At 40.6% G+C, this 18,477-nt stretch overlaps 1 protein-coding gene across 1 annotated transcript; it reads left to right on the plus strand.

The window, feature by feature from the left end:
* Positions 1–6,100: 6,100 nt before the first annotated feature.
* On the plus strand, positions 6,101–17,411 carry smim22 (small integral membrane protein 22). The gene is made up of 4 exons (XM_035397324.1): positions 6,101–6,260; positions 14,462–14,600; positions 14,848–14,918; positions 16,657–17,411. Exons 2-4 carry the CDS (start codon positions 14,471–14,473, stop codon positions 16,702–16,704), a joined length of 249 nt encoding a protein of 82 aa, XP_035253215.1. The 5' UTR covers positions 6,101–6,260; positions 14,462–14,470; the 3' UTR covers positions 16,705–17,411.
* The last annotated feature ends 1,066 nt before the right edge of the window (positions 17,412–18,477 follow it).

The raw sequence follows: 18,477 nt of genomic DNA on the forward strand, positions 1-18,477 counted from the left end.
AGTGTTGTATTAGGGGAGACCGGGGGCAATTGTAACAATTTTTGGTTTTTATGTCATTACTCAAAAACCTCTTGAACTATTTGGATACAATTTTTATGTAGGTAACTTGTATCTGTGTTCTACTTGTTAACAGTCATCAAATGTTTTTACACGCAATGTTTGAGTCACAATATTGATTGAAACACTAGACGTCAAATGTTACATCTGCCCTCATATACCTTCATATAAATACCAAGGACCACAATAAACTCCCAAGAATATTTATATAGTTAAAACAATTTAATATTCATTAAATAATTAATTCCAGTTTAATTAAAACAGTATCATCATATAATTATACAAATATAAAACCTATAACCAACAGTTATAAAAAAACAACAACTGGAAAACGGACAACTGACAAAATGGGAACACAATCATATGGGAGTTAAAACAAATGGAGGAACTCTTATTAAAAAATTCAATGGTTCCAGGGCCCTCTGGGTAGTGTAGAGGTATAAGCACTCGCCTACCACTGCAAAGACCGGGGTTCAACCCAGCAGCGGTACCTCTGGCTTGGTCAGATGTTCCTACGAACACAATTGGCAGTGTTCACAGGTGGGAAGCCAGTGAGGGTATGAGTCCTGATTGTTGCATTAGCGACTCCTACTGGTTGGTTGGGGTGAGTTTCTATACTACTATTACAAAATAATAGTTGAAAAATGTTAATTTTTTGCCAATATGGCAGTATTTAAAGTTAAGACGACTTCTGATTCATAGAAATTGAAGATTTTGACAGCATGAGAAATTGGCTTTTGGCAGGAATTGAACCTGGGTCCCCAGATTGAGAGGCAAAAGACTTAACCACTGGACTATGCCACAAAATATATAATAAATAGAGTATACATAGACATTTAAACTGAACACAAGACACTTCTCTTAAATTATTAGAAAACAAAACAATTATTTTGATGTCGTTACTAAGCTGGACACCATTTTGATGGTGTCGGGGGCAATAGTAACACAGCGTTACAATTGCCCCCAACTGTGCCACCCATGAAACAAGCTACCCTGCTGCATAGAAACAACGAAGCTAACATTTGACAAAGATATCAAATGTTAGACAACAGAATGGTCAACAAAACTAGACAGATTTAAATTTATAGACACTAAAGGTTAAAACAGTATAAGGAAAATACAGTAGATGAAAACGATTAATTTCATACCTCAAAAATGAGACTTAGCAGAAAAACTATGAGAAGTATGAGACATCATTTTGTCCTTTGACAGGCAGAGAGGGATCATCACAGACCATGTGCATAATGAGTTTCATGGTTCTGTCTCGTTTCTGATTGGTGTAATTTGAGATGTTACAATTGCCCCTTGTTACAATTGCCCCCACTAGCTAGTGAAACCGAAAATGTCTGAGGACGAAGGAGATTTTGTTTTTGATCATGGGATTATTGTTCCCTGTCGATTCGAGCCGGAATACACATAAGAAGAGCTGAATCAATACTGGCATTTTACTTTGAAATCCGGGATGATCCCGTATTATACAGGACTGTCATGGTTCTGTGTTTTCCTGTCTGTGTTTCCTTGTTGGGCCGCCAGATGGCGGCACTTCTGTTTTGTGTCCTGTTTAATTGTATTATTGTTTTCAATTATCCCATTATTGTTTTCTGGGTGTCTCGTTTTCCCTTCCCTCTCTGTGGCCTGATTGTTCATTGTGCCCTCCTGTGTCTCGTCTGTGTCTGCCTATTTAAGTTTCCTGTCACCTGAACTCAGTGCTGGATCCTTGTTCGTTGTTAGTTAGTTTGTTCGGTTGTGTTTCTGATCCTGTTCCTGCCCTGTGTGTTCCTGCCCTGTTCTGTTTCCACATGCTTTATGGACTTTTGGTTTTCTTATGTTCCCTGTGGTTCTGAAGTTTTCTTATTTTGAAGAGTTGCCCTGCGGGGCCTTTTGTTCCCTTTGTTGCCCTTTTGTTTAGTAAAGTCTCTTGTTCTTACCTTTTTTTGGAGTTTGAGTTTTTCCCCCTCCGCATTTGGGTCCTAACCCTCCACCTCACCGTGACAGGGACGGGTGGCAACCAGAGACTAAAAAAATATGGACAAAGCTACTGTGACGTCACCTATTGACTCTCCGTGGGTCTCTAAAACACGTTTTGAAGCTCAATGGCGGGCGTGGCCATGTTGTCGATTTGGAGCCAAAACCATAGAGTTAAGCGGTTCTGTGATTTTTACAATGTGATTGACAGTCCGGTGCGGAAAAGCACATCAACCTGAACGAACGATTGCAGAACGAACTTGAGGCTAGCTGACTGTCTGTCGTTATGTTTTAAAATATATTATCAAATGTTTACGGAGTTTAATTTCCATCCGTGACTGTAATCACGTTATATGTATGGCATTAATAATACAATTATGTTCAGTTATCTTCAATTTATGTTTCTCAGCAAAACGAATATGCTTAGCTAGCGTAGCAGCTTGCCAGTGAGCTAGGTAGGCTATCCGTGGTTAGCTCACGCATTAGCAATATGAACCACAGGGGAAGAACATCGACCACACTGATGATGGTCAATCAATCAGAGATGTGTAGGCTACTGGTGATTTGACTAGGCTAATTTTCGTATAACATGTCTGGTAGACCTGCTGTTAACCGAGCAAGTTATCGTCGTAGGTTTTCGCCACAGTCAGTTAATGAGCCAGTAACTGCTACTAGCTACTCCATCGTCGTTTGTGGTGTTCACTTGCTGGGTGACGCTAGCTGACCGATCGTTCGCAAGTCACTTTCTACCGAATAAAAATTGACACTGTCAGCGGTGTTTAACAAATCTACCAAGTATTTTAATAACTGATCTACAGGCGTGTAAATATGACAACGCACTTTGCACCTGTTGCATAAAGACAAAAATAATGTACATTGAATTTCTAATTAATATTATTTTCTTGCTAGCTTCTAGCTTTGTCACATTCGTGCAGCCTAGCCCAGGTAGACATTTACGTAATGTACACGACTGACAAGCCGTCAAACACATTTGACAGATGGAATATTTTCCGGTTAGGGTTAGCTAGCTAGTCAAATGGCTTGGTAGCCGAAGTTGCGAACTGTTTTAGCATAGGCTACTGGACTACCACATATAGCAAATAAGCGTTAGCTGATTACGCTTTCTGCCAACGAATTATTTGGTTAAGTGGGCTAAAGGAAATAGTAAAAATGACTCGGCTACCACAAAACTTCAGAGGAGGATTATTTTATGGTCGTCTAGTGCAGCTGTAAATAGCACACGCTATAATGAAACCACTACAAAATGGGATGCCTGCATTTTCTGACTTCGCACAGGTGGACCGTGGTCGGAGCCGCAATGTCAAGGCCAAGAGACGCCACCTCCCACCCCAGTGACCACAGATTGTAGCCCTTACTTTAGTTCAGTCCTGCGCAGTAATCCGGAAGTGACGCAAGCTGTACCTCATTGGTCCAGAACAAATATTGGCACTGTGCCCAAATGACGCAATAAATCATGAAATCGACCCATGGACAGTCATAAGACGAATAAAATACACCTATTATGACTATTTGTTATTGTGAGAAAAAATTATTGACTTTGTATTTTGATCGCATTTGTACCGTAGACTTACATGGAAACCGGATATGAAAACACCTATACTGGAGCCATCCGTAGTGGCGCTAGTGAGCAACCAGGAACTACAACACCAGGAAATGAGCTTCAAAAACGAAGTCTGGTTTTGGCCGCTTGGGTTGGAGCCGCAATGTCAAGGCCAAGAGGCGCCACCGCCCACCCCAGTGACCATAGACTGTAGCCTCTACTGTAGCTTAGTCCTTTGCAGTAATCAGGAAGTGACACAAACTGTACCTCATTGGTCAACAACAAATATTATAACAGTGCCCAAATGACACAATAAATCATGAAATCGACCCATGGACAGTCATAAGACGAATAAAATACACATATTGTGACTATTTGTTCTCATGAGAAAAAATTATTGACTTTGTATTTTGACCGCATTTGTACCGTAGACTTGGAAACCGGATATGAAAACACCTATACTGCAGCCAACCGTAATGGCGCTAGTAAGCAACCAGGAACAACAAGACCAGGGAATGAGCTTCAAAAACGAAGTCTGGTTTTGGCCGCTTGGTCCGAATAGTCTTTTTTGCTTAGGAAGGTTCCTAACTGAGTGAAATGACCCGGAAGTATCTAAGTGGCAGCCATGATAAGAGCTGGTCGAATTCTCTAAATGCTAAGGAAAGGTGCTTCAGTGCTTCCTTTCTTATCTCCTTTAGCATAGGGCACACTGGACCGTCCTTTACGAAAGGAAAGGAGATAATTCCGTCCCTCAATTCCTTACGGCAGCAACATTTGAAGCGATGCACCATTCGGCCGTTCATGAAAACAAACGATCAACATGACTGAGTTGTGTGGTGGTTCTTAAGCTATTATATGCATGGGCTTATAATCAGATCATAATCAGCATATTAACCATAACACAGAAGTCTGTCTTTCAAGAAAAAGGGAAATGATCCGTTTTTAGCCAGATTATGTTTTTAATTCATGTTTGAAACTTATGAATGATGATATGTACAGTAGTAGATTTGTAGGCCTCACATGCTATGCCTATCTTGCATTAATTAATTATTTTCATACATCATACTAATTGGGATTCATGTCGATAAATATGAGTGGACAGGACGGTGAGCGTGAGCAACCATTCTCAATGTGACAACCATTTCATTTCACTTTTGTGACTGGTAGCCTATATTCCTTTTTTTATTTCAATTCCAACCTTGGTAATGAAGAAATATTTTTCACCGGGTTCTCCAAATTTATATAGCCTCCATGAAACAACACGGTAAGAATGCGCGGGGTGAAGTATCTAAGATGCGCTTTTAGTAGTCCATCTTCGGAACATTGTAGTTTCACCACAGCAGACTCATGTTAATAACATCCGCCATCACATAATTACGTAGCCTAGTGTAAGTGCAGTCGGATTCTCTTAGCACCGCGGTTGTCTTTTCCTTAAGTCCTTATGAATTCTCGTTCACATCTTTCCTTGACCTCATGACGTTTTCCATCGAGGTCAAGGAAAAATGGTTAGGAAAAGACATAGGACGTATTTTTTTTTGACTATTCGGATGCAGCCCAAATTTCATCCCCCCCTCCAAATTTCATCCCCCCTATTCCCTCCCGGGTTACGTTGCGCCGTTATGTGTTACATTGTGTTGTAAAATTGCGCCGATTAGTCAGATCTCTTTATCTGAAGATTCAAATTAAAATAAGCTTTATTGGCATGACGTATATATATACATATTGCAAAAACATGAGTACAACAAACAATAAACACATGAACAGAATACAAATTTGTGTGTGTGGGGTATTTGTGTATGTTAGCTTGTGTAATGTCACGTGACAGCCCCTTGGTTCAGCTCCCATGGTTGAATACTTCCTGGGGAAAAAACGCAAAGGATTATGGGTTGTGGCAGGTCAGTGTCTAGTCCTTCATATATTGGTCCTAGGGCTTCACAACTTAGGTTGGCTAACACTATTCTGTACCTCCAGGCAGCAAGCATAGACATACATATTTAACTAGAGAGGCCAGCATGCCTTCAGCTAATCTGTGAAGTCCCGGAAGTAAGCCTGTACTGCACATGTTGAAGGCAAAACATTGGAGCTCCCATTAAATTGAACATGGAATATCAAACTTTTGAAGGAAAAATAAAACGTCCTGGGTGGTATTTTGAAACTTGATTGACGACTATTACATTTCATATGAAAAGCAGATTGAAAAAATGCATTATGTAATAAAATATACACTTTTTTATAAATATTTTCCCAAGACTTCTGGACCAAAATGACCATGGTTTCAGACACTGCTGTACATAATAAAATTCATAATCACAAAAAATGGACCAATGAGGTTTTCTTTGGTTGTTAAATTACCTTGGCTTTCTACATTATTTCAATGGGCAGCAAGCGCTTTTTCCCTTACTTATGCACAATAGAGGCTGTTTCCTTTTACTTCCTGGGCTTCACCACCTGGCCCCTCCCTCTCTCCTCCCTCTCCAGTTCCTAGGTATGCTCTATGGCCTGGCCCCTCCCTCCCTCTCCAGTCCCTTTGTAGGCTACGCTCTATGGTACAAGTGCAGCAAGCAGGCTACACACGTGTGTGCCTTATTTGCATATGCACTCTCATTTTTGTGTCTCCAGGTCAGGTGTTGCTTAGAGCTACCGGAAAACATTTAAAGAAAAATAGAAACAGTCTCAGGTAAGTAAATCTGAGTTATTTTATATATACATCTTAGCTGAGAAACCAAAATATTAGAAGAAGAACAAGAATAATTGTGATAATACAACTCATTGTCTTTGAGTTTAAAAAAGAAAAGAAAACTAAGAAAACTTAACGCTAGTTCACTTCGCACAAGTAGGTTTATAGCCTTTATGTTCTGTCTCCGTTTTAGCCGAACACATCGATTTAATTCCTTCACTTCGAGAATAAATAACTGCCCTTTTTAGGTGTCCTGGGTATACGTAAAAGCGTAATGTGTAGAACTATACAACCTTGGACATGTTAAGTCACGAATCAAGCCATTTATCTGGTTTCTTGCGCTTCCTTCTTGCGCGTTCGACTGCGCATTCGAATTTTTTACTGCTTGGGCAAATCCCAAACGAAAAAATAAATACATAATAAACAAAATATATTTTGATATAGCTTAGTAATTTTGAAGGGACATGTTTACTGGATAGGAAAATCAACATCAACAGAAAAAGTTATTTAAGTGATTTAAAGTGAAATTACATGTTTATCTATTTAATTAGGTCTTAGGGAAACTCAAGATACTTCCGGCTTTGTGATACAAAAAATGTACTCCTTGTACCTGCGCTGTAGAATTAGCCGGTTTACAGCATCGAGGTTAAAACGCAGAATCATCACGATTCACAAATCATGATAGACATTTTGTGTTTGAAATTCTTTATATCAAAATAACTCGCGTAATATGCAGTGTGGATGATAGTCTCCCCCTTTCCATACGGCAAACCTGGAGCTTTTGCCGTCATAGAGCGTACATAGGAACTGGAGAGGGTAACGCCTGGTCCATACCGCTTACCTCGCCTGTGCATGACGGCTACCTCGCCGAACTGCTGCGGCTCGCATGCATGCGTGTCTACACCGCCAGCGTTGCTGCTGCGACGCGTCATCTAGAGTTTCGGCGTGGGGCCTATTTTTCACGCGCGATGGGCGCGGTTCTCAACAAAAATAGACAGTGAAAAGATCTGTTGATAGTCATATCAGTCATATCATCATACCAGCAACATTACGTAACCGACACCTTTCACTATATATATGTCTAGGCTATATCCGAATATGTCACAGACAAGAAAAAAATATCAAATTATTATTTAAAAAAAAAAAAACATTTTAACAATTGCATGTTATTATTCCCCCCATGGAAATGGCTTTTAAACCGAGCCAGGCCAAGTGAAGAGGGATTGCTGTATATTCATTCATTCATTCATTCATTCATTCATTTCTATTTCTTCTTCTTCTTCTTCTTCTTCTTCTTCTTCTTCTTCTTCTTCTCCTTCTCCTTCTCCTTCTCCTTCTCCTTCTCCTTCTCCTTCTCCTTCTCCTTCTCCTTCTCCTTCTCCTTCTCCTCCTCCTCCTCCTCCTCCTCCTCCTCCTCCTCCTCCTTCTTCAATAATTGAGCACACGCTTCTTAACTTTTTTCTGTCTAAACTAAATATAAATTAAATTTATAATGAAATTAAATCAAACATTCCATTATTGATGGCCATTATCAAAGGCAAACTCAATGTAGAAAGATAGGGCCGGCAGTAGCAGCGCCGCAGCAGCAACGCTGGCGGTGTGGACACACACATGCGTGCGAGCTGCAGCAGTTCAGCGAGGTAGCCGTCACCCACATGTGAGGTAAGCGGTGTGGCCCAAGCCTAGGAGTGGCCAGTCAATGAAGCCTAGGAAGTATTGGGAAACGGCCTCTACTGCGCATGTTCACAACTGTTGAGCAGGGCCGTGCACAGACATTTTGGGGGGCAGGGGCTCAATTGGAAAAAAAGGGCACCCTCCACCTCCCACGCACCATCCCCACTATTTTCATCCTGAGATTGCCACATGACACCGCATTCATAATCACACACTATTTTCATAATATGGGCCCTGTTTTGGGTCTTCTGAAACATAATTCCTTAAAGTAATACATCATTCATTTTTGGACCCAATAAAGTTATCCAGACAAGTTCATGCTCTACAGATAGTATCCCCCACAACACTACAACAGCATTTCACACAGATGTCACATACAGTTTAGTAAAACTAGAAAGGTTACAATTCCTGAAGGAATTGTGTGGGCTTGCTTCAAATTCCAACTGGCACTGTCCTCAAGCCTCAATGCATTTCAGTGAGGGCGCATAGCTCAGAAGAAGCACGAAACCGTCCAGACCCACGGCGTACCGTAGTGTTACATATACAGCCGGGGATCAGCAAGTAGCGATTATGTTCCAGGGATTAGTCATATCCCAAAAGTGTCATGAGTAAAACTTGGCTACCTATATAGCTAGCTAGCTATGGCATGTCCTCACCTCTGTAATGTTATTTGTTGTCCTACATCTGTATCGGTGGTTGTAGCATCCGTGTGTCCATACATCTGTATCGGTGGTATACCTGTGTGTCATTAGCTCTTACTCACATGTGCAGGATAGCATCCGTACGCAGGTTGTAGCTGTGTGTCCGTAGCTCCTACTCGTGTGCAGGATAGCATCCGTACGCGATATGTTAGCTAAAGTAGGCGAAACGCTAACATGTTAGGGTTAGCTAAAGTAATGTTAGGCGATAAAGCTGTGCTTAAAAATCTTGTGCCGCTGGAAGTGTGTCACACTGAAGGTCCACGAGTGACCCCCTATGGAGTGACCACAAAAATTGCTCACAAAAAGTTGAATATTTCAAAAAATCTAAATACAAGCAATAATGTCTGGAACTAGTTGGTCATTTTTGGTGTAAAAAGTTTGAATGTAGTGCAAAAACTGTAGGACTAGTTAGAGCTAGAAAACTTGGCCGAAAAGTGCAGATAATAAAAAAATATGAAAGATAGCAACATTAAAATAAACATTAATAAATAAATATCAGACCTAATGGTAAACTGAAAAGATAAACATATTTTTTCTCTGAAGTAACCAATGTAAACCCAGAAATATAGTGGAAACACTGTTGAAATGTATGACTTGTTTATGATTACTGTCTGTTATTGTTACTTTGTTATATGTTTATTGTATCGCTCATTGTGTGCAAGCAAAATTCCCTTCGGGGCAATAAAGGTTTTCATTCATGCAAATATGTTTGGTTTTAACAGCAATTAAGTAAACATTACTAAGGAAAACAATTAAATGTTAACCAATCCTTTTTCAGTGTTTCTTCTCGTGTCCTATTTCCCTTTTTAAGTTCTGAGTAATCTATAACATGAAAAAGCAGGCTACTGCATTTTTTTGGTTGCATTTTTAAAATTAGCAGCGTGCCACTACCACCCATTTGAAACAGCCAGCTAAACAAACGGACTACTGTCCGTGGCATTACTAAAGAAAAGGGGACACTTACAACATCACTCATCTTAGCGACATGCTTCAAACATTGCCTATTTGTAAGTTGTCTTGCTTGACAAAGGGGCTATTTTCATTAATTATCATTAACCATAATTTGCTATATTAGCTTGCTTGTGGGCTAGTAGCCTATAGGATAACTTAACCTAGTCTAAAGTTGGCAAATCCGATATAAACCGGTCTATTCTATTTTGAGCAGTGCTGTTGTTTCAACTGTGATTTTGTTTTATGACACTGCAAAAGAGTACATAGTAGGAAATTCACAGTATTGTTACCTGTTATCTACGGATGTCAGTACAGCAGCGTGTATCCATAACAAGTGGGCAACTGTGTTGATCAAGACAAAATAGCAGCGCCCTGTACTGCAGCTGAGGGGTTGCGATTTACGCATGACGCTAAAACTGCGGACCTGTGCATATATTATAAAATTATTAATAATATATAATAATTATATTATGGTTGGTGGTATTTATCATTTGTATTTTATATTAAATACAAATTATAAATACCATCGACCAAAAGGGCACTCGTCGAGTGAGAGGGCAAAAGGGCACGTGCACAGATAGACCTCAAGGGGGGGCTTGAGGTCTATCTGTGCACGTGCCTGCTGTTGAGTGAAAACGAGCTTGCTGCCAGGGGACCAGGGATTTCTATTCTTGGTGAAACTCATAAACCTCAGTAGTTACTGTATTGATTAGTGTTATGACAAGTATTTACTTATGTGTTACCAGTGGGTAGCAGTATAATATCTGTATATAACATGTAGATACAGAAAGTATTAGGGAGTGGGGGCAGGGAGAATGTGGCATTATTGTAGGTACAATAAAGTAGCTAGTGTGAAGTTCCAAACCGTATATGTTTTTATTTCTTTGAAATAAGAAACATTACAGTTACTCGAGGTATTGCATTTTAGTAAGCGTCTGGTGCCAAAAAGCTAATTTCCCCACTGAAGTCCATTCAAAACTACGAATTTACCCTGGCCAAATTAAATCATTTTGAACAGAACTTTTTAGCTCACACTGAACTAATTACTCTCCAGGCGCCGATTTTGTTTCTGAGTCCTACAGAATAAGATCCACCCATCCATCCATTATTTATACCCGCTTATCCTGAGCAGGGTTGCGAGGGGTGCTGGAGCCTATCCCAGCATGCATTGGGCAAGAGGCAGGAATAAACCCTGGACAGGCCTCCAATCTATCGCAGGGCACACAAACCATTCACTCACACTCATACATATGGGCAATTTAGAGTCTCTAATTAGCCTTCCTGCATGTCTTTGGGGGGGGGGAAACCGGAGTATCTTCATTCTGAGCCACTCAGTACGTTTACACGCACAGTTGAAATTGAGCTATATTAATAGCTTGATTTGGCCAAAAATGAGATTTAATTGGATTATTGTCATTGTCCCAATATACATGACTCGGAAAGAATTGAATTATTGACCGAGGTAACTGTTCCCTCATTGAAAATTTGATGCGTATATTCTCCACATTCTAAGGGACACATCAACAGCGAGACACGACCTTCTCGACTTGTCGTCACTTCAATTAAATTAATACAGAAGTAGGCTATGTGGGTCTGAGAAATAAATTTGCAGTAGGCTAGTGGAGAGTGGGGAAATAACAACTTTCATATTTGGCAGTTCTGAAAATATTACTTGAGATAGATTAATCATTTTTTAATACAAAAAAATGTACATCCCTTTGCTATGATTACACACCATTACACAAATGTACAAAGATCCAGTCTGAGTTGAAAAAAATCCAATCAATTGGTTAATTAATTTTTGACTGACAACAGGCTTGCAACCCTGTTTGGTTTAGCTAGTAAGCGATATAAAAACTATGTGATCTGTTAGTCACTAAAAGACTGTTTATGATTACATACATTTGGATTCTTTGACATACACACACAATACTGTAGCCAAAATATATAGTATCTCCTGAAATATTTATTGAACTCTCCCGCCGTTGTTGGAGACAAAGAAATGGTAATGGTTTAAGCTGAAATGCATTGTTCAAGCTCGATGCATCTACCTAAATGGTCTGTTACATTTTACCCCACGTTAGGTTTTGCCTATTACTAGTTCTACTGCCAGATGTTTTCAATTGATGTTTTTTTTTAGTTATTTCACATGTAGGAGTTAGGGATGGGTATGATTATTCGACTAATCGATTAGTTGACTCGGGCAGTGACGTCGACTAGCTGATATCAATAATTATAGATTTTTTTTTTACACGACCGAGAAACTATTCATGATTTTGTTTCCGCTCAGACTCTAATACGTGTAGCACACGCATCACATTATAACGGCAGTGGACAGCTAGGTGGGTGGAGCAGAGAGACAGAAACTACCTGTAACATAGAAGAAAGTGCTTGGCGGAGCGAAGTGTGGCATCATTTTACCCAAGTTGAGAACAAAGTAGAGTGCACGTTGTGTGGGATGAAGCTGCCTTACCACGGTTCTACTAGTGTGATGCGGAGTCATTTGCAACTTCGGCACCGAAGTATTAAACTCAAAGACAAAGTAGACGAACAACAGAAAAGTATGACTGATTTTGTTAGAGCTAAACGCAAATGTGATAACAGCTGAAAAGAACAAATCACCCAGCTAGTCGCTTCAATGGTTTCTGGCGATATGCTACCGTTAAGTTTCGTGGAGGGAGCTGGCTTTCGTAGGTTAATGGAATTTGTTGAACCGGAATACTCTGTGCCATCACAAAAGACTATTACCAGCCAAATTGAAAACCAGTACGAGGAAGCAGCTACGTTGCTAACTAATCTGAATGCTGCCAAGAGTGTAGCCATCACGGACAGGTTGTCAACAGGCTGCCCACACGCCTATCCCCAGAACACATTGACATGCTGGTTTTCCTTTATAATAAGTAATCTGGTAGGACTGATTTTCATTTTGCCATCTCTGGTGTAGGGATGGGCGTTATGGCAAAAATATCATCACAATTTTTTTCAGGCATGATCACGATCCACGATATGATCATGATTCTTTTTCATGTTGGTTTTTAAGACTATTTTGCAAGTTAATGAACAGTGCAATCAAACTAATATCCCTATTCAAGAAAATATTTCCCTTCAAGGAAACAAAACCTAAAAGAAAAAGAATAACAGAGACCATTTGGGCCAAAGTACCAGATTTTAATCAAGTGCAATTCTGCAAAGTACTAACATTCAACAATTCCAAAACAATTCCCCATGCCATTTGGGGTGCTTTCTCTTGAGGTGATTAAAAAGGTTTGTCATGTTGCCGTCCAATGTGCGAACATTCTCTTTGCAAACTTTGAAAATAACGATGTTTTGTGCCGTGTCGGTTTTGGAAAACCCAAACCAGTCCCATATCACAGACGTCACGTTTTTTTTCGGGACCAACTCCTCTGTGGTGTCAGCCATGCCGCTATGTTGTCAAATAAAAAAGGGGGAGGAAAATAAATCCAAGGCGCTATGTACTGTTTGCTATTATTGGTTTATTGGTGTGTCTGTTAGGGGAGGCGCTACAGGGACTAGCGAATAGTGTGATTTTAGGTTTGGCTGAGAAAACAACGTTGGATGCTGTGTATGAGTGTTGTCAGTGCAACTGATAGAATGTGCAGTTTCACTGTAGCCCGATATTCCCGATCTCTCTGGAAAGGCAGATTGTGGAGACATTTTAATCGTTCACAATCTAATATCGTCATATCGCCCACCCCTACTGGTAAGACTTATTTTCGTTTTGTCACTGTAGCATGTTTGGCCTATTTTGAAAAAATAAAAATATTTATTTCATATAGCACCTATTGTAGTTATGTGTACTGGTAGCCATTTTCGTTTTGTCATCTCTGGTAAGACTTATTTTTGTTTGGTCACTGTAGCACTTGGCCTATTTGGAAAAATACAATAATAATTTTAAATAGCACCTGTTGTAGCTATATTCATGTACTGGTAACTTTGTTTCATGGTAGTTGCGTGCGGTTAATGGTCTATGTTGGGGGGGTGATGACGTCACAGGGGCGGGGTGATGACGTCACGAATAGTCGACTAATCGACTGAAATTCTTGTTAGTCGTCAACCACAAAAAAAAAATGAAAATGCCCATCCGTAGTGGTAGTCTACTGTCTACAGTGTAAGGGTCAATTCTGTTCGCAATTCGCACTATTCTATGGAACAGTAAAGTAAGCATAAACTTAATGTTTTCAGTCAGAAGCTTATTAGTCAAGTCTCTGTGTTGTTCTTTAAAAAAACACATGCTTCTGGTGCTTGAGCAGCACCAAAAAGCCTATAAATAACCCTACTGTAGACTTATTGTAATCAGGAGGTAGGCTATGTAGCCTACGAAAGAAACATTCGTTTTTTCAAATTGCATAGACATATCACGCTATCTGTTATACAACCAACCAGCATTCTATCATCAAAGTTCCAGCACAACTTCTTATATTTAACTAGTTAGCTTGTTTACTGTAGGCCCTGCACAAACACTCAATTTATAAAACAATTATAGATGGGGCTTGTGTCATTATAGTAGTGAAGGCACATTAGTGAACCACAACTTTTCCCGGACAGCCAATTCAGAATCTGCTTACCTGAACACTATGTTAAATAAGGGAAACTGATGCAGGATCAGTGTTCAGGGCAGAATATGCCTGCTCTATTTTAACCTGCCCTGCCAGGCTCATAACACCACAGTGCCAGATGTGGAGTAGGTTTCATTCTCCTTTTAAGTCAGATCTTTTTTGTAAGTAATACACATCCCTGAATTTAGAAAAGCATGGTCCTATAATGAGCTACACTCAAGGTCAGATAGTAAAACTCTCATTATTTAATATTCAGCACGACGTGTTTTCAGCTGTGCTTGCACTTGTGCTGAAATAGGTATCAGCCATGGCGCAGCAGAACATTGAGGAAGACCTAAAGAACCAGCTGCAGGACATCCTAACAAGGCTGCAGTCCAAAAACTTCTTCCAGTCTGACTGGGACATCGCCTCCTTTGCAATCTTTTTCATTTTCATTGGTAAGTAAAAATATAAAAACATGCACATATCTTTAGAAAACAAGTAAAACTAAAAAAGAGAAATACTAATGTTGCATACTTATTGGTTGAGTGACTCATGTTAGAATCGGTGTCACACTATTAGCAGCCAAAAAACCCTAAAACAATTAGCAAAATGTAGTATCTTGATTGACACTAAGCCCTATCCCTAAGTGCGTGCCTCCAGCCCTAACCACTGAAGGCTTAGCTCTCCCTTTGTGTCTTTAAGGTATGGTTCTGCTCCTCATTCTCCTGGTCCTCATTCGCTGCTGCTGTTGCTGCTGCTGTGATGCAGAGAAGGTAAGCCACTGTGTTTAAAATGCTCTTATAAAGATATGAACTTCCCTCCTTTTCCACTTTCTCAGAAATGCATGGATAAAAGAAGAACAAGCACCCAGTCATGATTGTTGATTCTATTATTTCATATTTCAAAGGTAAATATATGTGCAAGCCGCGAATATGGCCCCGCTGAGCATCTGTTAGAGTTCAGGGAATGAAGATGAACAGCCGTCTATAAACTAACTGTAGGCCTGGGACAATATATTCAGCAACCTTGTATCGCGACTTAGTGGCCTACCCAAGCAGCCTATTTGTTCCAAATTGAATGTGCGTCAGAATAAAGGATCGTGAGAATCGCATGATATTTCCCAAAATCAGACTTATGGTCAAACTGAATTTGCCTGTGACGGACTTATCTGCACAAAGCCCTGTGGATGTTCTCACTGTTTGTCTGCTGGGCATCAAGATGAGAGGACTTTGTAGAATACATCTTGCAATGCACTTGGACACATCATCAGTGATGTTACCTGGAGTCATCTGTGTTTCGGGTCTTTCAACAAGCAGACACCATCACCCAGGCGACCCAGCTGGGGTTGATCAAGTCTCAGCTTGTGTCCAGGCAGCACTACCGAACCCACGGATCACCTCTCCTGATCCACAGCCACCTTGAGGCAACTTTGGCCGCCTCGGTGACTAAGTTTATGGCCCTTTGCTTGCTGGCCCCTATGATGCCTAGCATATTATAGGCCCTGCAGAGAGACTGGCCAGCAAAACCTCTGCGTCCCACCTCAATGGGCTTGCACCTCGCACGCCACACTGCTCCACCAACTCCGCATACCTCTTCCTCTCGTTGGCCTCTTCAATGCAGTCCTCCCGTGGAACGGCGAGTTCCAAGAGGACAACCTGCTTGGAAGTCTCAGAGAGCAGCACCATATCTGGCCTCAGCTTTGTCACAGCAACATTTCCTGGGAACTTGAGTTGCCTCCCCAGGTCAACCTTCAGCTCCCAGTCTTGTGCTGTTGCAAGCAGGCCAGCGGAGGTGGTCCTGGCAGATGGTGTTGGCTTCTCCCCAGCCCTGAGGAAAGCGATAGTCTTCTTCACTGGGCGGAGGCGCTTACACTGGCTGATCCCGCTGCAGATGGTGTCTGTGATGGTCTTCAGGACCTGTTCGTGGTGCCACCGGTAGCGCCCCTCACCCAGGGCTTTTAAACAGCAGTTGAGGATGCGCTCCAGGGTTCCTCTTTTGAGGCACAGCGGGCATGCTGGTGACTCTGCCGTTCCCTAGCAGAACAGGTTGGACGGGCGAGGTAGAACATCATAGTTTTATAGAATTGGCATCATTCATGCACCCATGCACTAATAATGGTATCACTTTGCCTCTTTTAGCCATCTTTGACCATGTATGCTTAACAAAATGCAATGAATTACCATTGGTGACTGGTAATGTGCAATTCATGCTGCTAAAATAAGAATTTGGTATGTTATTTTGTCATGAATGCCAATTTGTTGATACTGCACACTGAGTGACTCTGATTTGGTCATATTTGGACATAGAACTTTTTGCATCTCAATTTAAGCAGGGGTAAATATTCCATATGAAAAATTGCAAGTCTGTTGGACCTATGGTTCGTAAGATTTTTAAGCATGATACAGTACTGGGGAAAATTCTGTTCTTTACCCTATGGCAGCCTGGTCCACATGGTGTTCTGTGCATTTACACTGGTGTTTCTCTCTCCCATGCCACCCCCCCCCCCCACAGCCATATAGGACAAAAGTGGGCATTGAGAATTTAGCAATGGAGCCATAGAGGGTGCAGGGAGTGGAGAGGAGGCCTGACTCAACTTTGCCAAACTCCTGGCATATGAAGACATAAGAGAACAACAATATGGAACCAGTTAAAATCTATTTCACCACCAGTTTTGATTCCCACTCCTTGAACTATGTATTGCAACGCCATTGGAAATGACCATATCAAGGGTGGAACTGCTATACTTAAAATGTCTTATGAATATGTATGAAAAAACCTCTGAGTTGTACTTTCTGTAAGTTTTTAATCTGTGTGGGGAAAAACTTTTTTTTTTAATAAATAAATAAAATGAATAAAATTTTAATGCACTGACTAATTCCTCAGGGAAAAAGCTGTCTGACCAAGAAGAAATGTCTGTTTTTGATATGAAGTGAGAGCAGTAGATCAGACTTATTTTGAGAAGCATTTTGTGAATGTCACAACCACAGAAACAAAAATTGCTATGTGGGATTATTGTTATTAAAATATTTTGCATTTTTTAAAATTTTATTCCAATTTACTTTCCTTTTACTTTTTGAAATTAGAATATCATCTGAAAATTTTATTTTTCTTGGTTTAAACTTTTGAACCCTGTAAGGGTGTTGTTGAAATAACAAAATTAACACCTTTTTCACTATAAAGTAGGTAAAAAAGTTAAAAGGAATCAATGATTGTACCTTGTGTATTCTTTCAAAATAAAAGTATGGTTTAAATTTTTTATGAAAGCACAGTCGGTCTGTGGGCATGTGTGCATGTATGTACAAATGTTCTGAGAGGAAAACAATAAAATAACATCACCTTGTTGATATCAGGCTGACTTGCTGATATCACTGCCTTGTTGATATCACCGTTGTAGGGGAAGCACTCTGTCACACCCGTTCCTCACATAAAGCGAGCAAGGAAAAAGTGATTAAAAGGCATTTGTTTCAATCAGACTATCCTGACCTGCCGCGAGCGACAGTGAACTGAGCAGCGATGTTGTTCACCCCTCAAATATTTGTTTGGTGTGTCTCTAGTTGAGTGAGTTTTCGTGGCCGTGTCCCGCCCCCAAACACTTTTTATTGGTCGAGATCCGCAGGCTACTTTGCACCTGTTAGCATTGCTATATGTAGTCTTGCATAGTGGTTTTGAGACATGATAGCAGCTAACATGCTACAATGCTGTAGACATAGGATGTTATTTGCATTAATTATGTAGTTGCTAGCAACCATTTATTTGAAATGAGAAGGATTAGCTACTCACTCATCATGCAGCGCAAATGGAAAATGTCCAAAAATAGCGTTGTTTACCGCCCGAGGAGTTGTTTACGCCCCTAGTTAATTCGCTTAGTTCAGGCTAGTCTCTCTATGACAGGCGTCGCTACATATCAGGACAGTTTTACAAGCGATTTCGTCTCCATTTCGCTCGCTCGCTGGCTGTCAGGAACTGGTGTTATTCACACAGGGCACCATTTAATGTGCACAGAAATTGGGATGGCAGGTATGCCATCCTGCCAGGTTATGCCTTGGCAGGGAAAGTTATGCCTTTGCGGGGCGGCATGCCCCATACCTATACAGTACCGAGAGTTTGGCACTTTTCAGGGTTTCCAACAGAAATAACCACAATGACCACACATTTTCAGCCCTTAAAACATTAATTTCTGTATCTTCTGACCCCATTTCAACAGACAGAATTCACAAACAACTTCACACAGCCACATAACAAAGCCGCAAACAAACTGGGATTTTGCATTTTCTCCTTCTTCTTTCTCCTGCCTACATACATCATCACAATGCTCCAAGCCCGCAAACGGTG

Source organism: Anguilla anguilla, chromosome 17 (assembly GCF_013347855.1).
Source record: "Anguilla anguilla isolate fAngAng1 chromosome 17, fAngAng1.pri, whole genome shotgun sequence".
In the NCBI taxonomy this organism is placed as follows: Eukaryota; Metazoa; Chordata; class Actinopteri; order Anguilliformes; family Anguillidae; genus Anguilla; species Anguilla anguilla.

Coding starts and splice junctions, on each gene's coding strand:
- smim22 (XM_035397324.1), top strand. CDS start 14,471: ATGGCGCAGCAGAACATTGAGGAAGACCTAAAGAACCAGCTGCAGGAC. Junction 14,601..14,847: donor AATCTTTTTCATTTTCATTG/GTAAGTAAAAAT, acceptor TGTGTCTTTAAG/GTATGGTTCTGCTCCTCATT. Junction 14,919..16,656: donor GCTGCTGTGATGCAGAGAAG/GTAAGCCACTGT, acceptor CCCCCCCCACAG/CCATATAGGACAAAAGTGGG.